This window comes from Artemia sp. Qi Xiang Cuo, chromosome 6 (genome assembly GCF_049724085.1).
Source record: "Artemia sp. Qi Xiang Cuo chromosome 6, ASM4972408v1, whole genome shotgun sequence".
Lineage (NCBI taxonomy): Eukaryota > Metazoa > Arthropoda > Branchiopoda > Anostraca > Artemiidae > Artemia > Artemia sp. Qi Xiang Cuo.
In genome coordinates, this window is record NC_142799.1 from 10,929,831 (window position 1) to 10,953,099 (window position 23,269).

Sequence of the window (23,269 nt, forward strand, 5' to 3'; positions counted from 1 at the left end):
TATGTCAGAAGCCAGAGAGGCAAGGGTTCACGACTAAATGTTGTTCCAAACACACAAATCCCATTGGAGTGGAAAGAATTCCTGTAAGTAGATACAAACAAGAGAGACTTGTTTAACCTGCTGTCCCCTGCTGTCGTGAAAAGATTTCCAATGTAAAAAAAATTACATTGCACTACTGGAAATAAGCGCATAGCTAACTAGGCATTCGAAGAGCAGAAGCTCATCCAGTTATGTTCACACGAAGAGGCTGACACCCGCCTTTTGCTCCACGCTTGTGACACAGTCTTACAATGACATGCGTTGCTTCTCATACGAACAGTGGACACAGACGTGATTGTGATTGCAACTTCATGCTTTGATCGCATTGGAGTATCCAAACTATTGATTGCGTTTGGTGGCGGTACCAACCTAAAGTACGTTCTCATTCACGAAATAGTTCGATCACTCGGCCCGACGAAATTACAGGCACTTTGGTTCTTTCACGTGTTTACAAGATGTAATACGGTTTCTCCTTTTATCCACCACTCAAAGAGGCAATTATTTGTGACTTGGCAAAATATACCAGGACTGACGGAGACTTTCCTTCAACTGACAAACCAGCCTTCCCAAGTGACAGAACTGCAAGTACACGACCTTGAACGCTTTGTCATGAAGACATACGACGTAAAACAAGACTGCGACGACGTGAATGAATTTAGGAACGAAACATTTCTACGACAAAAGACCAAGAACTGCTGCATTAATTACTTCACTCCAGCCTGTTATATGGGGATCATGAACCTCGATTGATTCGGAAAACTGACATTTTCTTCCGCTATCTTCGATTTTAACCCCCAGAGCGGATCAACGGGTCAACTAATTTTAGACCCCAAGTGGATCGACGTCAACTAAATTTATTTATGTGCATATATTTGCGTTTTCAGAATCTGAAGCATCGATTGCTCCTAATTTGCCCATTTGAAGTGATTACTTCTTGTTTTAACAAAACTTGTATTTTTTTGACAGCCATCTTGAATCTGAAGTGCCTAGCAACACTACAGTACAAGTTAGTCTTACGTTCATATTCGAAACTTCTACCATCGATTACGTCCTACTGGCCTATTTGAGCGATCGTATCTTTTCATTTTGAAAATTTCGTGTTTTCGACCGTCGTCTTGGATTTGAGGCCCTTAGCCGCACTACAACTTAGGTTAGTTTTTTAGCTTAAAATCGGAAGCTGTGCTATCGGTTACCCCAAACTAACTTATTTGAAGGGCCATGTCTCCTCTTTTTGAAAAACTCATATTTTCGTCCGCCATCTTGTATTTTAAGCCACCTAGCGGCGTTCCAAGGAAAATTTTTGCTTGCATAATTGGGCCATATTAAAGAGCATGCTCGAAAGTAGATATCATCCAATTTTAATGCTTTCCTCGAACACGGAAGTATCATAGGCAGCGTGCTAGTGCTGCCTAAGTAAAAAACGATGTGGGCACAATGTGTTTTTTTGTGGACACTCCCACACAACCCTCAGGGCAAGGGTTTTGAGTTATGCCCTAGGGGCATAAAAGGTTTTTATAGAAGGCGTTGTCGTAGAAACTTCAAAAAAGGCTCATTCGATTGGAAATTCAAAGGGCTAGTGCCCTTTTCAATAGTCGAAAGTGATTGGATGGCAACTAGTCCTCCCCCAACATCCATTTCCCCAAACACATTTAATCAAAAGTTTGAGATAGCCATTTTGTTCAGCGTTGTTGATTTCCAGATAGAAAATATCTTTTTGAGGAGGACACTCCCCACAGCCCTCAGGGCAAGGGTTTTAAGTTATGCACTGGGGGCATATAAGGTTTTTAAAGAAAGCTTTGTCGTAGAAACTTCAAAAAAAGCTTACTCGACTGGAAATTCAAAGGACTAGCGCCCTTTTTAATAGACAAAAGTGATTGGAGGACAACTAGCCCCCCCCCCCACGCCCAGCGTTCCCCCAAACACATCCAATAAATTTTTTTAGATAGCCATTTTGTTCAGCGTAGTTGATTTCCAGATAGAAAATATATTTTTGATGAGGATACTCCCCCACAACCCTCAGGGCAAGGATTATAAGTTATGCCCTGGGGGCATATAAGGTTTTTATTGAAATCTTTGTCGTAAAAAAATTGAACAAGAGCTCATTCGATTTGAAATTCAAAGGGCTAGTGCCCTTTTTAACATTCGAAAGTGATTTAGGGCAACTAGCCTCCCTCTCACGCCCACCTTTTCCCCAAACGCATCCAATCAAAATTTTTAGATAGCAATTATGTTCAACGTAGTTGAAAGTTTTGGAAATTAGGTCATTATGGAGGACAACCCCCCCCCACAGCGCACAGGGCAAAGGTTGTAGGTTATGCCCTGGGGGCATATAAGGTTTTTATCGAAAGCGTTGTTATAGAAACTTCAAAAGGGCTCATTCAATTGGAAATCGAAAGAGCTAGTGCCTTTTTTAATAGTTGAAAGTGATTGGATACCCGACTAACGCCCCTCTCACGCCCACCATTTTCCCAAACACATCGAATTAAAATTTTGAGATATCCATTTTGTTCAACGTAGTTGAAAGTTCTGGAAATTAAGTCTTGTAGGATGATAACCCCCTCAGAGCCCTCAGTGCAAGGGTTGTAAGTTATGCCCTGGGGGCATATAAAGTTTATCTAGAAAGGTGTTATAAAAATTTCAAAAATGGTTCATTTGATTGGAAATTGGAATTGCCCTTTTTATAGTCGAAAGTGAGTGGAGAGTAATTAACCCCCCTCTTACGCCTACCATTTCCCCAAAATCATTCAATCAGAGTTAAGAGATAGCTATTTTGTTCAACGTAGTTGAAAGTTCTGTAAATTATGTGTTTAAGGATGACAAACCCCCCAGAGCCCCAAGGGCAAAGGTTGTAAGTTCTGCCCTGGGGGCATATAAGGTTTTATAGAGAGTTGTCGTAAAACTTCAAAAGGGGCTCATTCAATTTGAAATTGAGAGGGATAGTGCGCTTTGTAATAGTCGAAAGTGATTGTCGGGTAACTAACCCCCCTCTCACGCCCACCATTCCTCCAAACACATCCAATCAAAATTTTCCGATAGCCATTTTGTTCAACGTAGTAGAAAGTTCTGGTAATTAGGTCTTTGAGAATGACATCCCCCCCAGCACTCAGGACAAGGGTTGTAAGTTATTAACGTAGTTGAAAACTCTGGAAATTCGGTTTTAGAGGATGACAACCATCCTAACAGACCTTAGGGTAAGGTTTGTAATTTATGCCCTGGGGGCATATAAGGTGTTTATAGAAAGCGTTGTCGATTCCAAACGGTCTCGTTCGATTGGAAATTAAAAGGTCTAGTGCCCTTTTTAATTGTCGAAAGTGATTGAAAGGCTTGACATCTTTAGATAAAAATCGAAGGGGGTATTATGTATTATTTTTTTGTTGGTGTTGTTGTTTAGACCTGGGCACTTCGTATCGAAGAAGTTGTCGTGGGAACTTCGAAAAGGGAGCTTTCCATTGAAAACAGAAAGGGCTGATGCCCTTTTTAATAGTCGAAAGTGATTTGAGGGCAACTAATCCCCCTTCCACTCCCACCCTCCCACATCAACCCTCCCACACCAACCCTCCCATTTCTGCTCTTAAAATTTAATCAAATCGAAATAGCGTAAGTGTATCCAAGCTATCAAAGAAAGTAAACAGATTTTTTTTGCGAATGGTATTAAGTTATCCATTTCAGGTCAACTAGAGGAGGTATGAAACTAAATTAAACTGTACTATTTGTGTCCAGATTTTTAAAAGGGTGTATGTTGTTAAAAATTGCTGAAAATTTTTCTCCAGCATACAAATAGCAGGCCAAACTATAAAGTCTTAAAAAACGAAAAGATTTAAAGTATTATTATATTTTCCCCTGAAAAGACTATGTCAATATAAAACGAACAGAAATTAATTTTAAAAAAAATTTTCCACAAAATAAATTTTTCAAAGAAAAGAAAAGAACTCCAATAAACAAAAAATGAGCAAAAATTAAATCAAATAATCTACCAAGCGTGAAATTACCACAAATCAGCATCGATAAATAAATGAAACCCAAAACGAACAGAAATTACAATAATTACCGAGTCAGGCTCAAAACGAGTAGAAATTAACATAAGTTGGGCGCAAAACCGCTATGCCTTCCCAAGGCCAGAACAAAATTTGCACTCTAATGAAAAAATACAAATGAATGTGCATTGTCAGTTTAATATACATGTACTGATATTTAGTAATCAAAATGTTAATATTATTTGATTTATTCAAGTTATAAAAGTAAAAACATTCATATTTTTTCAGTAAAGTGCAAATTTAGTTCTGGCCTTGGGAAGGCATAGGGGTATTGTAATTTCTGTTCGTTTTGGGTTTCATTTATTTATCGATGCTTATTTGTGGTAGTTTCACGCTTGGTAGATTATTTTATTTTATTTTTGCTCATTTTTTGTTTAATGGAGTTCTTTACTTTTCTTTGAAAAACTTATTTTGTGGAAAATGTTTTTTTTAATTAATAAATATAAAAGGCTTTTTAAAAAAACTTTTTCCACAAAATAAGTTTTTCAAAAAAAAGTAAAGAACTCCATTAAACAAAAAATGAGCAAAAATAAAATCAAATAATCTACCAAGCGTGAAAATACCACAAATCAGCATTGATAAATAAATGAAACCCAAAACGAACGGAAATTACAATGAATAACCGAGTCAAACTCAAAACGAGCAGAAATTAACATAAGTTGGGCGCAAAACCCCTATGCCTTCCCAAGGCAAGAACAAAATTTGCACTTTACTGAAAAAAAAATAAAGGTTTTTACTTTTATAACTTTAATAAATCAAATAATATTAACATTTTGATTACTAAGTATCAGTATATGTATATTAATGCACATTCAATGCACATGTACAATGCACACTCATTTGTATTTTTTCAGTAAAGTGCAAATTTTGTTTGGGCCTTGGGAAGGCATAGGGGTTTTGCACCCAACTTATGTTAATTTCTGCTTGTTTTGAGTTTGACTCGGTTACTTATTAATATTTCTGTTCGTTTTGGGTTTCATTTATTTATCGATGCTGCCTATGATAAAATAAAAAGACAACAAGTTTTTCAACTGAAAGTATGGAGCAATATTAAAAATCAGAACGAATTGAAAACTATTCCGTATATGAAGGGGTTACCCCTCTCCTCACTGTCTTGCTCTTTCGCCTTATTTTTTTAACATTTTTTAAAAAAGCTTCCTTTTCTAATGAAAAGGCCCTTGTGTTTTAGGAGCCATTCTAAAAAAATTAGAACAAACAGTCAAATTCTAGCCTAAAGACCAAGGTATTGACGAGAGAGACAACCCCTTCATATACGGAATAATTTCTGTTCGTCTTGAGTTTTAATGTTGCTCTTTACTTTCAGTTGAAAAAACTTATTTTTTTATTTAATTTCTGATTGTTTTCAAATAATGCCCGTACATCTGGCTCACCCGTTTCAGCCTGAAAAATTCTCCTTAGTTTACAAGGCCAGTTTATTTTCGTATACTTATCCTGAAAAAGACTTAGCCAGTATCTTTAGCCAGAAAGTGACAGGAAAATCCAAAATGTCTTCCAAGTGCCATGACTAGTTGTTTTTTTGCATACCTGTCTTAAATACTTATAGAAAAGCAGAATATTAAAAACAAATTAGTTTGTATATTTGGAAATATCTGCCGAACTGCTAATACCCTTGTTATTTTACCATTGGATAAACGTTTATTTTTGCTCCTTTTAGTTTTATAAAATCTGTCAGGGAAATTCTTTTGTAAAATCCAATCATTTTTTCTGAATAGTTTTCCGACATTTTCGGTATGAATGGCTAAACTTTAAAGAACATCCTTACGACAGTCAAAACTCAACCATGTCTCTTGACACTAAAAAAAAGCAGAAAATTTGGTAAAAAAAAAGCAGAAAGAAGGCTTTTGCGTGCTATAGACACCAAATGATGGTCTCCTAAATGATCAAACAGTTCGCGCTAACGAAAGTAAGGAGCGACCCGGCTGAATAGTAATCGAAACTCTAAACAAATGAATTTTGATACCAATAACCCACAGTTCTTTTGTTTCTCAACGCCTTGCTATTTACGCTAAAAGTTTGACTGTCTCATAGCTTTACTTTTTAAAACAATGAAAAACTTTTGCGTAAAGAGCGAGGGGTTGAGGAGGGGACAGTCCCTTTCATATACGGAATAATTTATGATCGTTTTAAATTTTAATGTTGCTCCTTACTTTGAGTTAAAAAAACTTGTTTTTATTGTATTTAATTTCTGAACGTTTTGAATTAATGCAACTTTGATTTTGGCTCATTGTAGCTGAATAATTAAAATGAAATTTTCATATTAATTCTACTTTTTTTGGCTAAATGGCTTTCTCGAAATTTTGTTCTGACGTAACTTACGAATTAACTTTCATAACGAACTTCTATGTTCGCATATTTTTATTACGTATATTAGGGAGTTCGCCCCTAGTCAATACCTCGCTCTTTACGCTATAAAGTTCTAATTTTGTTAGAATCACAAACCCCTGAATCACAAAGGCTGGTTAATTAGAATAGATAGTTCTTTTGAAAGCAATAAAAAAACTTTATCGTAAAGAGCGAGGTATTGACTTGGAGGCGAACCCCCTCATGTTCGTAATAATTTCTGTTCGTTTAAGTTTGAATGTTGCTCCTTACTTTTAGTAAAAAAAAAAAACCTGTTTTTTTTATTTAATGTTGTTACTAGTTTATAGTTATCGCTGCAACCATGATGATATTTTAAGTTTGATGGAAAAATAAAAAAATATTTAAGAAAATCAAGAGACCCAGGTTGATTTTCAACCATTTGATGAAACGAATAACAAGTCGATTCTCCAACACACAAAAAAAACTTTTCGTTTTTCATCAAATGTCATGTATAGCCAGTGGGGTCTTCAATTTAGTTTTATCAAATTAATAGGTCTATTTAATTTTAAATTTTATTACGTTTTCTTATGTCATTTAATTCTTTTTTTTAAGACATAGAAATCATTGACCTAGCCGAGAGTGAAACTGAGAATGAAGTCAGAGAGGACGCTTCAACTGTCCCAGAGAGGAGTCCTCTGCCCGAAGGGACGCAGAATTTAAGTTTATCTTCGTGTTCTGATTTCAACCTCAAGGCCGAGCCCTTAACTGGTTTGGATTTGTCTTTTGTAAGTTTATTTATTCCAGTAAGCGTTTTTCAAGCAGATGTTATGTTGGACCACTTTTTGCCATGCTCTATGCGTTTTACACAATTTTTTTTTCTGGGGGGGGGATGAATTTGAAGGTAAGATAAGTTTATTCTTTCTCGCTAAGAGAAATGTGAAAAAGAAATGGAGCAAATAAATAGAAAAGAAAGGAATAGAAAAAGCCACTAAGAAAAATTATAAACAATAAAAATACAGAACTATCGTGGTTGCATCGGTAGCTGCTGCCTTGTAAAGGACGTTCCAAACAACACTACTGTATAATGTGAAAAGACAGAAGATGAAAAGAATTGTCCAGCTCTCTTTTGAAAACGTCCTATTCTTGTGCAGTCACTGCAACTAGCGGTCAAAACTGAACATCTTTCTAAAATGAAATTTGTCGTAATATAAGGGGCAACCTAGCGGGAATTTAAGAATATTTACAAACAGCTAACAGGTGTTTACATCTGCAGACTACATGTACAGGCTGAACATGAGTTTGGAAAAGTAGTTATCTGGATGAAATTTTTTTTTTTGTGGGGGGGTCACTAAAATTGGGTCTTTAGCATCCGGATTAGTACTCTTTAGGTTCTAAAATTGGGGAAGTAGTTTGCTAGTTCTGGGATTTAAAGGCAACCAAACTTATAAATAGTAGCTTGTTAATTTTGGAACCCGAAGAAATTCAATAAATTGGATTTCAACTCTGATAATTTTAAACTGAGTCCTGAGGGGTAGGGCAAATTTTCTTCCTGGATTTTTCCTTGGTTAGAGGAACGATGAATACTTTGAACCGCAAAGATATTTTTTTACTTTTATGGATTTACATTTCTAGCTCATGAGGGGAGGGGGCAACCGTTTCATAGCACAAAGGTTTTATTAATAATCCCATCGATACTCATTGAATGTGCTACCGGGTTATATACATTACTTTATTTGTGTTAGTTGTTATTTACTGAGAACTAATAGATTGCTTAAATTGTAGGTCTTGTTAAGATAATTGTTTTTTTTTATGTATTGGAGAGGGATGGAGTTCACTTGGAAAGAATAGTTTAATTCGATTTGGAAGGAATTAAAGGCATTTAGAAAGACTTGATTCCTATATGCATCTTGGAATTTCTAATATATCTTGAAAATTCTTGCTGAAGTCTGAAATCTAAATAAATTATCGAAATTACCAATCGGCGCACCCGGTTTTGACGTCTTGTTTCCTAGTTGTAAAAATTATGAAATTCCTGCCCTGACTTTAGATTCACAGAGGCCCATCCTGGGTACCCTGGTGCCAATTTAGTTATACCCCTTTTTTGTTAAACAAGAAAGAGAATGGAATTTTCTTCTTCTTTTTTTTTTAAGTGTCGATATACCTGTTTTCTGGGAGCTAAATGAAGTCCTCTTAATACATGTTTGAAACCTTGAATAAACTAAGACAAAGAAAAACTGTATTCTAAATAACCTTAGAAACCTGTCATAATAAGTAAGATAAAGGAATGTAAACTCTCTCTGTGTTCACTTCTCTGTGAATTATCTACTTCTCTGTGAAGCAAGACTTCTTCTCTTTAGGGCCTTATGGTAGCGTTGGCCTTTTATCTGGGTTCTACCGGTGGAGGATATCTAGAATCTCTAACCATCACATAGTTTATGTTTAGAGTATAAAATTTTTATTTATACATATAATACAGTGAATGTACATATGGCGAGGACAGATACAGAATTCAAACTGACTCAAATAATCTAAATTGGTAACTTATACGTTATTCAGATACACGTCCGGCCATTTGAAAGAACTGCTCTAGTTTTAATTTGTTAACTTCTAGGAATTACAGCAAATATTCAGAATTAATTTAGTTATCAAGGAAATGGGATTTGACTAGGAAGTGAACCTTTTGACATATACTTAGAATTTTAATTATTGGTTTTAACCCAGAAAAACCCCCTTTCAATGTTTACAGATTTTCCCCGGGGTTTTCAAAATCTTTTTTTTTCCAAAAAAAAAAACGATTTTCTATCCTCAAACAAAGTTACACTTAACAAGAACATAAAATAAAATACTGGCACTAAAACTGAATCAACAAGACGCAAGATATTATATTTTTCCAATTGGCACTTTCATTTCACTTTATATTGTCATGCTAAGTTCGCCTAAAATTCACATAGCTACACCTAATAGAAAAATTTGTATATCGTCAGAATATTTTTTTCAAAAGAACTTAAGTTTGAACAGAACACTTAAACAAAAATGATAATGTTCAACAGAAACACAATGAGATTTTCTTTTAATTTCCTTTTACCAAAGCTTGAATTCTTTTTTTTCCAAATTATTCGGTTCTTTTACAATTCAAAAGATATCAAAAAGAAGTAAATACATCATTTGGTTGGTCAGGTTGGTCAAACATCTTTCGCTTGTCATTTTTATTCACAGGCATAGATGGCGATCGGAATAATGAGGGAGTAGAAAAGTCTTGTTTTGAGAGTTGTTGTTAAGTTCTTATTCCTCCAAATGGGCATCAGAGCTTTAAAACTGGAGTTTGCAAGTGTCAGGTGTCTCTTGATGTCTTTGAGTTGGTTGTTATCATAAGTAAGTAAGCTCCCAAGGTAGGTGAAGCCTTCCACCCACTCAATTTTACCTTTACCAAGCTGAAGGCTGAGATTTACCTGTGAATCGAATTTGCGTGAACAACGCATGGCTTTCGTTTTTGAGGTGTTGATTGCCATCCCGAAGAGGTTGGTGGACCAGTGATCGCTGTTAGCCTAAGATTGTAGATCTTGAAGGGACTCGGCTATTAGGACTATGTCATCAGCATATGCCAGTTTGTCTATCATCACTCCTCCGACAAGGGCGCCGGGTGGGTTATCTGTGAGTAAAAGGGCTGCAGTTAGGAAGAGATTAAACAGCTCCGGTGATATTAGACAACCTTGAAGAACTCCGGTAGAGGTTTTGAAGCTGTCGGTAAGTCCCTCTCCCGTCATGAGGTGGCTACTGAACTTCTTATGCATGTCTTTGAACAGTGAGATCAGGTTGGATGGGATGCCAAAGTGAAGAAGGATGTGCCATAGACCTTCTCTCCATTTCCGATCAAAAGCTTGTTTAAAGTCTATGAAAAGGTGGTAGATGCTGCGGCCAAGTTCGCTATACTTTTACATGATCTGCCGAACAGTGAATATTTGATCAAATGTTGATCTATTAGGTCGGAAGCCGGCTTGGTATTCCGGAATGACCAGTGAGGAAATGGCTCGTATACGCCCGAGCATGACTCTGGTGAGGATTTTTGCTGCGTGGCTGGTAAGACTTATTGGGCGGTAGTTGTCGCAGACAGCTTTAGAGCCTTTTTTATGCAGGGGAATTATCCTGGCTTCGCACCAGGGTGAGGGGAAGTGACATACTTCCCAAGCAGCTGTGGCAATTTTGTGGTAAAGGTCAAGGAGTGGTTTGCAGTTTACTTTCAGTAGTTCGGGCTGGATTCCATCGGGGCCGGCAGCTTTGTTTGTTCTCAAGTCTCTGATAGCTGCTTCTATTTCAGAGTGAAGAGGGGGAGGACTTGGATCTGTAGAAGTTATAGGGAAAGTGTTGAGAATTGTTGAGTCTGGGTGGATGTCCAGATTCAGTTTATTTTAAAAATGGTTTTTCCATCGTGAACGGATTCCGTCTGTGGATTGTATTTGGTTTCCATGTTCGTCGAGAAGGGAGAACGCTTTTATGTCCTTCTTTTTGGCCAATTCCCGTACTCTTCTAAACATGTAGTGGGGGTCTCCTTTCTTGAAGGCCGATTCACATTGATCACACGTTTCTTTAATAAAAGCACGATGAGCCCGTCTGATGGATTTCTCAACAGCTCGTTTGAGTTGCTTGTACCGGTCCCTACTTTCTTTATTTTGCTTGTTCGTGAGTTGGCGCTTTTCGTCACAGAGTGAAATGATCTCGTTTGTTATCCAAGGTTTGTGAATTTTTGTTGGGTACCCAGTGTGGAATGAGTGACATCACATATGATATTTGTGCTGCTAGTCACCAGGTTGTCAGTATCTTCCTTAGACAGGATAGGTGTAGATCTCGACGTGAGCTCCGAAATTTTTTCGGATAGAATGGTGATATAGGTCATAGTTGTGTTTTCGTCTTTCAGTAGATCTACTCGAAACTTGGGGGTTTTCTGAGATAACTTTGATGCTGTTTTAAGTCTTGGTTTGAACTTAGACATGACAAGCGAGTGGTCGCTGTCAAAGTCGCCACCGGCTAGCGTGACTGTGTTCAGGACAGACGTTTTCCAACGTCTAGACACGAGGATGTAGTCTATTAAGTTTTTAGTTTTTCCATCCGGTGAGGTCCAGGATGTCTTACGGCGAGGTCTGTGCTTGAACAGTGTGTTTGTAATGACTAAATCGCTGTATCTCCAGAATTTGATAAGGTGTTCTCCCCTTCTATTCTTTTTTCCATGTTCAAATTTGTCCATTACATCTTTGTGTCCTGTGTGGTTTTTTGCAATGATGATATTTAAGTCACCAATGACAAAGATTAGGTCCTTCTTGGGACAGAATAAACCAGACTTTGAAGCTGGAGATAGAAGTTTTCAGACTCTTCGTCGTCTCTGCTGGAATCCGGAGAGTATACTTGGATAATTGTGAGGTTGGTGGGTGACCCTTTCAGGCGGATCATGATGATCCGTTCCGTGAGTGGGGTTACGGATATTAAGGATTTTCTGGCTTTATTAGACAGTAGGAAACCTACACCTTGTCGATGTTTCTTGTCATTACGTCCCGAAAGTAGAAGGGTAACATCTCCATGTTTCTCTTCACCAGTGACTGGAAGATGGGTTTCAGCGAGACCGATAACATCCCAGCTGTACCGTTTTATCTCTCTTAGGAGTAGGTCTATTTTCCCTTGTTTAGCGAGGGTTCTAGTGTTGAGGGTACCTATTGACATAGTTATTTTTGGATAAACAATAGCCTCCAGGGTTGGGGTTGTCAACGTAGATATATTCGCGCGATTCACGGTTGTAGAGTCGTCGGCTGCCCCGGACACGGTATCTCTTAACGCATTATCGTCGGTTACCCCGGACGCGGTAGCACTGGTTCTCATATTTGATCTCTTATTCGTATTCATATTCATCATTAAAATTAAAGAAGGGGTTTCTTGGCCCCTTCTGTATCTATTACCGATAGTGCGCTCTTTTGGTGTCCTGCAACACCAGCAACTTAACCCATTGCTGGGGGAAGATTTGTGACTGACGGGACGTATCCATGTGCCGATGGGCCCTGCCCAGTGCACATTAGAGGGGTCATCCTCCTCCTCCGTCTGAATTTAAGGCCCCCAGACGAGGGTGCTCCTGCAATGTTTCAAGACCCCCAGAGACTGGGTCCTCCCTTGGTCCGCGCCTCACTACCCATGAGGTACCCTATATATCTGCAGGGCGTTCCCCTATCCGCCACCTGGGGACGCGCTGAGTGGCCTGGGGCAGGTCCCACTGAGAACTCTAAAGTTTTCAGTAGTTCTCAGATGTACTGCAATAGATGTAATGCAGATGTACTCGTTTGTACTGCAATAACATACTAATCTCTACAATTATCTTACTCTACTTATCTCTATAAGTGTTTCAATACTCTCTATAACTCTATTTCCCCTTTATCTACTTCTACACTAACTAGACTAGGCTCCATTTGAACCTCATGTTCCAGTTTTATTGCCGAATCTACTAAGACACTTGGCAAGACTATTTTAGCTGTTCTAGGGATCCCTTTGTCCTTGCCAACACCTCCTAGCGGATAACAATAAAGAACACCTTCCTTCAGAAACGGGCCGTCAAAAATTTTCAACAGCCAAGGCACAAAATTGTTATCTGTCACTCCCCCTGGCACGGAACTCTTTTCCGCCCTGTCGACTTCCGGCACGGAACTCTTTTCCGCTCTGTCGACTATTTTTTTCTCTGGCACGGAACTCTTTTCCGCCCTGTCGACTTCTGGCACGGAACTCTTTTCTGCCCTGTCGACTATTTTTTCCTCTGGCACGGAACTCTTTTCCGCCCTATCGACTTCTGGCACGCTCTTTTCCGCCCTGTTGACTATTTTCCATGATACGAAACCTGCAGGGTTTTCGAGGTTCGGTGATCCACCGCCTACCTCTCTCTTCGCCCATGGGAGCTCAGACCTTCCTTTCCCAGGATCTTCTGAAACCCGTTAACCGCTGGTCCGTCGGTCGACCGTCGCCCGCCCCTTCACCAGGCTAATCTCTCTCGAAACAACGCCTCATTACGTTGGTTCCTTATAAATTTTCAGTTATCTGGTCCCTCGGTCAACCTTAGTTCGCCCCTTCACCAGCCTCATCCCTCTCGACACAACGCCTCATTACGTCGGTTACTAATAATAAATTTCTCGTCTCTCTTAATAATACAACTTTCTAGGTCTATGGTCTAGGTCTAGGTCTTTCTAGATCACCAGCACCTTTCTAGGCAATTTATAGGTTTGAGATCCTAGCTTGATGTGTCCATCAGTACACAATTAACTGGAAAGGGGTAGGATTAAGTGATTCCTCCCCCTACCCGTGAGATTAGTCCGAAGGACGCCCTGGGAAATTATTGGCCTGTTTAGGACAGTTTTTCGAATCTATTTCCCTAAAAAAAGTTGTGCCCAGGGATTCTTCCCAAAGCATTTTTTTTATAATTTGGATATGAAGTGCCCATAAATAGAAGAAAACTGAAAAATTCGGGAGGGCAACCACCTCTCTTCTTCGGCAATCTTATTGAAAGATAGAAGGAAACATATCAAAAGGAACAAACTGACAAAAAAACAATGTGGAAAGCAAACAGAAAAAGACACAGACCAAAACCAAAATTGGAACAATTAAAAAAACACAGAAAAGAAAACATACAATGTGGAGAACTAACACAAATAATAAACAAATAAAATCAAAAATTAACAGAACTTAAAAGCCAAAACAAAACCTTGATTCCAATAGCGAGCCAAAAAACTGATTCTCAATCTTCATTTCTTTAGTTTTATTTTTGTTACAGCAAACCAACGTGGTTTACAAAATTATCCTTAAAATCGAAGAATAACATTGATTCTACAAAGTGAACTAATGACACTTTCTATAACTCTGAATAAAGCTGTCACTGAATGAGGGTCTCTTACCCACTGTCCTGCAATATAGTAAACTTTTAACCCATTGTTCCTCTCCCACAAAAGTAAACAAAACATAAATCGTAAACATCATATTTTGTCATATCTTGTCATAGCAAGGACGTATCCAGAATTTTGTTCTGGGTGGGAGTCACAAAAAAAGAAGAAAAATGCACCCAAAATTTGATTATATGCACTTTTGTTGTGTTTTTACGACTCTGATTCTTTTGAAGGGGGAGGAATTCAAATTCACATAGCCACCTCCCCCACCTCCCACTGGATACGGCCTTGTAGTCTCATTAGGTGCAGTACTCTCATTTATATGGATAATAATGTTATTTGTTTTATTTATTTATTGATAGCTCATAATAACATTTTCTTTCAGTTTATCTCTCATTTTGATGATGAACCTGAGCAGAATACTATTCGACCAAGACCCCGTCCGTTATGTAAATATTCTGCAGAAGAAAGAAAGAAGAGGAGAGACGACTATTGAAAAATACCCTTTGTAATTTCGCTGCCAGCAAAAGAAGAACTGTATTATTTTATTTCTGGAGTATTTTAGAGATATAGAGTTAAACTAATCAATGGAAATGGAATAATATTCCACAGAACTGTGTTCTTTGAAAATCTTTATTCTACAGCTAAATCAGATAACCTGAAGAAGAAATATTATGTTGTAAATTTCTCCTTATGTCTGGTTAAAGAAATTTAAGGGGATAAAATCTAAAGGGACGTGCTAAGTGTATAATAATGGGTAAAATATAAGAAATAAAATATGAATAAAAAACTAGAGACAAAAAAAATATATCAGGAAAAATAGATATAAAGGGACCCGCTAAATCAATTCCTACGAAACATCTATGGTTGCCCTTTGTGCCACAAATGGTCCAGGAGGACCTCTTTATATTACATATAGGAATTTCTCCCTAATATTGTCTCAACTTAGACTACCGGCTTAGATTATTATTAGTAATTTTAAGCGGATATTTTGAAACCGTCAAACACTACTGTGAAACGCTTAAATATTTTTTTCTTTATACAACAATTGGCATCACCAAATATTATTGAATAGTTTTAAATATATATGCATACATTTAATGTAAGTATAAATTCAGTTTAAAAAATATAAATAAACAAATTTAAAAAGTATAAAATCAATAAAAATAAATGAAAATATATATATGTACATATTTATTTATATAATCATAAATAAATATTTACAGCAAATAAATAAATATGGATATATATAATAATTCAAAAGATTTATAATTAAAACCATAAAACAAACTTCAACCCAATAAATACAAATCAACAACAAATTGAAGTATGTACAAATCGTTTCAAGTTCTGTGCTCATATTGGAAAAAAAGTTGCAGTTGATGCAATGAATTTCTAAGTTTGAGCTTTTGTATTTTTATTATTAACTTTAATTATTAATTATTTTAATTATTTTGCTATTGTCACTATCATTATTGGCCATCAAAAAATGATACAAGATTCAAGTCTTAAGCATTTAATTACTTATATTAAAGTTTAATATTAGCTATTAGTTATTGTTTGAAAACTGTATAAACGACTTTGCACACTGGATTTTCAACAACAATGGGAATATTATCCTTTTTCTTAAGACTATAACCTTTTTCTTAAGAATTTATTACTGCTATTTCCCTTATTCAAGATACTACCCAAAAATGAAGGATTCTTATCCCTTATTAGCAGGGTTATACGAAGTGCATTTATACGCATCTTGTCGTGTGCTTTTGTATTTTTTTTATTACTTTTATCAAGTTCACCTGGACAGATTAGGTTTTCATGCCAAATCCATGGTAGTTTTGTCCAATGACAAAACTACACATGGATACCCGCAGGGTTGTTAGATATCAGCCTCTTTGTGTCATTTTTAATGTCATTTAAATAGATGGAACTTGAAAATAATATAGTTAAAAATTTTAGCGAAACACGCCGTCTAAAAGTTCAGCTACCATGCTTGATATTCCAGTAGAGACTTTAATTATTTCACCATGATTTTAGGTATTACTTTGATGTAAGCAGAAAGGTGAATGTAAAGTACAATATCTACAGGGGTCCTTTTCACCATGCAAATCGTATTGAACGCCTTTGCCAATATGTAGCCTATCAAAAGAGAAATAAAAAAGTCAGGTTTACACTTAGGGGGGGAGGGGCAGTCAACCAGAATGTAGCTATAAACTAAATCTTTCTGGCTATTCGCCTGAAGATCCATCCCCCATCACATATTGTACTCCCGGTCAAGGCAAATTATCAGGAGATCGGCACCGGCGCAATGCGGATTTCAATGGCTCATGCGAAAGTTTGTTTTTGCTTTTAGCAGTTGAAAAAAGATTGTCTTTGGCCAAAAGCCCTAAGAGTAAGCCAAGGGAGCCTTGGCAAACGATGTTCACTTTTTTAAACACATTACGATCACCTTTGTCAAAAATCCTAAAACCCATAACTGAAAATCCGAACATCCTTAAATGAATACGCGCTGACTCTTTTTGAGGACAGAAATATCGAAAAGTCAACTAAAATTCGAGGGTAAGAAAGTCAAAGTGGCTGTGACTATGGAGGGTAAATTGCTTGAAGGTGACTGTAGTTCAGCTAAAGTCCAAGGTTTGAACACACACTTTGTTTTTATCAACAGGTTTGGAACTGGCTTAAGGCATCACAATACCCAGGTTCAGTTTTGGGTTTCAATGGGACTATATATGTTCAGTAACCTAGCTGCCGAAAAAGGTTACTATCCAATCTATACAATGCAGAAATGCTATGGACGTTGAATAGTCGTTTTCAGTGATCTTCATGTCTCTATTTTTCGTATCTCTGCAGCATTATTCTTTCGTTAGTCTTAAGGTTGAAAAATTATTTGATTCTTTTATGTTACGCCTAACGTTTGTTATGTTTTGTGTAACGTGTCCCTGATTATAATATGCTCAAAGTTTGTAAACCAAGTGTTCCGGTGTGAACTATTGTATAAATTAGCTTTTTAAATTTCAAGGGAGAAATTTCCACTATGTAAAATAAGACTTTTGTGTAAAAAGAAGCATTAGAACAAAAATTGTTATAAGTATCATGTGTGAAAAGTACCATAAGAGTCCCATAAGTACTATAACCCATGAGTTTCAAAAAGTACCATAAGTGAAAAACTCATTAAAGTAGCAAGGACACCAAAGGAAAAAAAACTTGACACCTAAGAACACCGAGGGAAAAAAACTTAATTTTATGAATTGGTTAAGTCGAAACTTATACAACCATATGTATCTTTAAGAAAACAAAATAGGAAAAATTGGAAATACAGTTTTTAATGATAAAGGCATCCATGTGCAGTTTTTGGTAGTAGCGAGTGCCAAAAAAAAAAAATTGTGAGTGAAAATTGTACAAAAGAGAAAAAAAAGAAAATAAGAAAAAAAAACAGATGGAAGCACAGCTAAAGAATGTGACACTTTTCTTGGATGATGTGGTTGTACTGATGTTTTAAATTTCACAGACGAAAATGATTTTCAGATATAACTAATTAGTTATTCTTATTTATTTTCCTAGTTCCACGTTGAAAACCAAGCCTTAAAAGCTTCCCAGTTTTGAAACAACTCAGATTATTTATTGTAATTTTTGTTTGTTTTGGGTTTCATTTATTTATTGATGATTTGTGGCAGTTTTATGCTTGGAAAATTATTTGACTTTATTTCTGCTGAGAGAAATCTTAGGAAATCGTGATTTTTGGGTAGGAATAGACTTTAGCTTGGTCTAAGGGGATAAAAATATTTGTATTCTGATGTCCTTGTTACTTTAGCTTTGAATAGTGGGGGCTTGATTGTAGAAACTGTTTAGAGAGGTATGCACCTGCCTTATTAATCCATCGAAAATTTGTCCTCTCGGATAGAATTGATTATAAAGCTAAGGCATAATTCGACTAGTTTCTTTTTTTGTTTCCAATTCCCTCTTAACTTGGTTTACAAATTTTACTTAAATTATTCGACGAGTGTTTTACAGATATCGCTTTTGCTTAAAGTGCAATCAAAATATGTGTGTCTTTTTAAAAAACAATTATTATAAATGTATATATTATTAAAACTGTTCTAATATTCGAATTGTGTTCATAAGTAACTAATTTAGCATTATGAATTGCAACAGGGGCAATTTCCCATACTTAGAAGAAGGGTAAATTTTGTCTAACATTAAAAGAATGAAAATTTCTTTCATTCACAATAATGCCACCTGCAAACCGGAATATAGGATCAAATTATATGTTTTTTTTTACATTTAGTATTGCAAGCATTGCCCAGGCGGGGATTTCATTGAAAGTGAAGTAGGTCGGAATAAAGTGATGTAAGAAGAAGGTAAGTAGGAGAGGAGACCAGATATTTACTTTAGGGTAAAATAATCTTTTTGGAAAAGGGTTTTCCATAAACTAGGTTACCTTACAAACAACAACAGGTAAAACAATGAGGAATCAATATAGGATAGTGAAATTTCTTATCCTTACATGAATATTTCGGGTCTATATACAAAAGTCGTCCTCAACAAAGCACGCATACACATATACAACAAGACTTACAATAAAATACGTAATCATTACAGAAATTTTTTTTTACAACAGTCCTAGAATACTTACTTCAAGGAAGTTCAGCCAGGACTAAAGAAAAACAGCAACAAACAAGGCAATTCATTTAGGCAAAAAGCAAATCAAGAGCATGATTTCAATGTTATTCTCACTTGTTTTGGCAGCCAGCCTTATATGTGCATTGCTGAGGACAGCCCTTGGATATGATTTATTTTTTACCTGAATAAATTGCCTTTTTTTGTTTTTTTTTCTTCAGTCCTGGTTGAACTTCCTTGAAGTAATAATTTTAGGACTGTTATAATTTTATTTTAGTTTTAATGAATATGTGTTTTACGGAAAACATCAGTAGATGGCTTTCCAGATTCAGTAGAATTTCTGTAAGCCACTAGGTGCCACAAATTATCCTAAACTAGGTGCCATACTAGGTGCCAAAAATTATCATGGTCCACATGACCGCAGAAACCAGTTGGCTTTTTCCGTCGTAATCGTTCACAAATATAAGACTGGTATTTTCGTCAAGACTCAAAGTTTTTCTCTGTTACTGGCCAGTAAGGTTAAAAAAATTTCCTTTTTGGAGAGTTTTTGTCCGCATTCCCTTCCTGTCATCTCCTTAATAAAATAATTCATCTTTACAAAATATTTTACTAGTCAACTCAACAGATTCAATGCTGATATAATTCAAGTCTGGGCCAATTTTCGTCGAAATATAACATTGCCATTAAATACCAGTTCTAAGAAAGTTATCAGAAGAATATGAAGTTCAAAGCGCAAGGGAATCTGAAAGTTAAAAAAACCCAGAAGGTACAGACTGGGCATGCTCAAATCAACATTTAGCTTAGGGCTAAGTCAAATGATCTTAGTATATCTGTCAAACAAAAAGTTTTTTTTTTTGTATCTTGACCAGACTTAAATCATTGACCTGGGTTAGTTCTTTTTTTCAGTATTTTGGCTGACAGAAGGAACTAAAAAAATATCCAGGTAAAGCAGTAGGCTGAGAAAAGATCAAGTTTCTGATAGGTACTCGGTGTTTTTGCAGGATTTGATCAGTTTCAGACTAAAAACATTCCATTGCTAAACTTGTTCTTTGGGGGCTGCTTTCTCTTGTGAGAACAAGTAACTGAACAACCCCAAACATAGATATTTTTAGGCCACATATTGTTTAGTGATCCTCCTCTGAAGTTTGCTCCTCCTCTTGAACAGCCATGTCAGCAAATCAGCTTATAATTATTCCCATGATGATCAGACTTGCGCGCGATGAAGAACTTGAATCTCGTACCTGTTTTGTTTCTGGAAAAATAGAACCAATACTAAATACCATAAATGAAAAAAGTCGCAGGTCAGACTCATCAAAATTAGGGTCTGGCAACGCATTGGCCTCAAACAAAAATTTGAATTTGAAGCAGAATTCTCCGGCGATTTGAGGTAAATGTTATAAAAGAAGGGTGAATATAATATTTTTAATAAGATTTGGTTTTTTTTTCAGGAGGCATTTCGTAGAATCCATAAATGTGTTCTTTTGTTCGTAGACGTATATTAAATTATGTAGATCTACGGAAAAATCTGTAGAAGTGGAAACACTGCATACAGCCTAAATGTATATTGAACGACAAAAAATTCACTGTCTTAGATTAATTCCTCAATGTTTAACCTATTAATGTTCGAATGATAGAAATGCAGTGTGATATTTGTCGTTATTTACTAGCATACTACTTATTGAAGGAAGGGGGAGGGGCATCCTGTCTTCTACAGATCTGGTTCAAGAAATTTAGAGGCTTTAATGAAAACCCTTATCTGGGGTTCTTTTTGGGACAAAATATCTCGCATATGTTATCGTAATGCCTTTGTCGAACTTTCGATGCCTCTGCTTCTGGAAAAAAATTTGTCGATTGTAATTTTTACATTTGTTTGATTCCTCCCCAGTTAGAAATCTGGGGGTTATTATATTATTCCCTTCTCTGGTTTCCTTTGATCTTCAGATCATCCGTGTTTATTAATTAATTAAAAAAACTTTTTCCACAAAATAAGTTTTTCAAAAAAAAGTAAAGAACTCAATTAAACAAAGAATGAGCGAAAATAAAATCAAATAATCTACCAAGCGTGAAACTACCACAAATCAGCATCGATAAATAAATGAAACCCAAAACGAACAGAAATTACAATAAATAACCGAGTCAAACTCAAAACGACAAGAAATTAACATAAGTTGGGTTCAAAACCCCTATGCCTTCCCAAGTCCAGAACAAAATTGGCACTTTACTAAAAATATATAAATGTTTTTACTTTTATAACTTTAAAAAATCAAATAATATTAACATTTTGATTACTAAATATCAGTATATGTTTATTAAACTGACAATGCACATTTGTTTGTATTTTGTTTTTCAGTAAAGTGCAAATTATGTTCTGGCCCTGGTAAGGCATAGGGGTTTTGAGCCCAACTTACGTTAATTTTTGCTCGTTTTGAGTTTGACTCGGTTATTTACTGTAATTTCTGTTCGTTTTGGGTTTCATTTATTTATTGATACTAAATATCGGTATATGTATATTAAACTAGCACGCAAATTCATTTGTATTTTTTTCAGTAAAGTGCAAATTTTGTCCTGACCTTGGGAAGGCATAGGGATTTTGAGCCCAACTTATGTTAATTTCTGCTCGTTTTGAGTTTGACTCGGTTGTTTATTGTAATTTCTGTTCGTTTTGGGTTTCATTTATTTATATGGGTTTCATTTATTTTTTCACTTTTTTTCTTTAATGGAGTTCTTTACTTTTCTTTGAAAAACTTATTTTGTGGCAAAAGTTTTTTTAATTAATTTCTGTTCGTTTTATATTGACACAGTCTTTTCAGAGAAAAAGAAAATAATACTTTAAATCTTTTCGATTTTTTAAGAATTTATTGTATGGGTTGCTATTTGTATGCTGGAGAAAAATTTTCAGCAATTTTTAACAACATACACCCTCTTAAAAATCTGAAGACAAATAGTAGTGTTTAATTTAGTTTCATACCTCCTCTAGTTGAGCTGAAATGGAAAACTTCATACCATTCGCAAAAAAAATCTGTTTACTTTCTTTGATAGCGTGGATACATTTACGCTATTTTGATTCGATCAAATTTTAAGAACAGAAGCAGCCCCGAAAGTTTGAACGTGATACTCTCAGTCGTTCTTGGATACTGCCGAGATGTCTTAATTGGAATTAGCATTAACACAGTGCATTTTGATTTAATTTTATGGCAACATTTAGTTTTTAAACATAAAGTGAAAAGGCAGGGTGGGCGTGGGAGGGGGATTAGTTTCCCTCAAATCACTTTCGACTATTAAAAAGGGCATCAACCCTTTCCATTTTCAATCGAATGAGCCCCTTTCGAAGTTCCCACGACAACTCCTTGGATACAAAGTGCCCTGGTCTAAACAACAACAACAACAACAAAATAATACATTATACCCACATCGATCTTTACTATAAAAATGTAAAGCCTTCCAATCAATTTCGACTATTACAAAGGGCAATTGGCCTTTATACCGCAAAACCTCTATGCCTTCCCAAGGCCAGAATATAATTTGCACTTTACTGAAAAAATATAAATGTTTTTAATTTTATAACTTTAATTAATCAAATAATGTTCACATTTTGATTACTAGATATCAGTATATGTATATTTAACTAACAATGCAGATTAATTTGTATGTTTTTAGTACAGTGCAAATTTTGTTCTGGCCTTGGCAAGGCATTGGGGTTTTGAACCCAACTCATGTTAATTTCTGCTCGTTTTGAATTTGACTCGGCTATTTATTTTAATTTGTGTTTGTTTTGGGTTTCATTTATTTATCGATGCTTATTTGTGGTAGTTTCAAGCTTGGTAGATTATTTGATTTTATTTTTGCTCATTTTTTCTTTAATGGAGTTCTTTACTTTTCTTTGAAAAAATTATTTATGGAAAAAGTTTTTTTAATTAATTTCTGTTCTTTTTTTTATTGACATAGTCTTTTCAGGGAAAAAGAAAATAACACTTTAAATCTTTTCGTTTTTTAAGACTATAGTTTGGCCCGCTATTTGTACGCCGAAGAAAACTTTTCAGCAATTTTTAACAGCATACACCCTTTTAAGAATCTGGACACAAATAGTACTGTTTAATTTAGTTTCATACCTCCTCTAGTTGACCTGAAATGGAAGACTTGATACCCTTCGCCAAAAAATCTGTTTATTTTCTTTGATTGCTTGGATACACTTGCGGTATTTTGATTTGGTTAAATTTTAAGAGCAGGAGTAGCCCCGAAAGTTTGAACATAATACCCTCAGTCGTTCTCGGGATACTGCTGACTGCTGAGATGCCTTATTGGGAATTAGCATTATCACAATGCATTTTGATTTAATCTTAAGGCAACATTTAGTTTTTT

General features: G+C 35.9%; 2 protein-coding genes across 2 annotated transcripts in view; both read left to right on the forward strand.

Annotated features, from left to right (window-relative positions):
• The window catches only part of LOC148950856 (uncharacterized), a 198,549-nt gene extending 183,192 nt beyond the window's left edge, over nt 1–15,357 (forward strand). Inside the window, exons 21-22 of the mRNA XM_089090933.1 lie at nt 7,008–7,180; nt 14,682–15,357. Of these exons, the coding sequence (XP_088947059.1) occupies nt 7,008–7,180; nt 14,682–14,792 (284 nt within the window). The 3' untranslated portion in view covers nt 14,793–15,357. The remainder of the gene's footprint in view (nt 1–7,007; nt 7,181–14,681) is intronic.
• Nucleotides 15,358–16,878: 1,521 nt separating this feature from the next.
• Nucleotides 16,879–23,269, forward strand: part of LOC148950857 (uncharacterized) — a 79,824-nt gene continuing 73,433 nt past the window's right edge. Inside the window, exon 1 of the mRNA XM_089090934.1 lies at nt 16,879–16,927. Within this exon, the coding sequence (XP_088947060.1) occupies nt 16,879–16,927 (49 nt within the window). The remainder of the gene's footprint in view (nt 16,928–23,269) is intronic.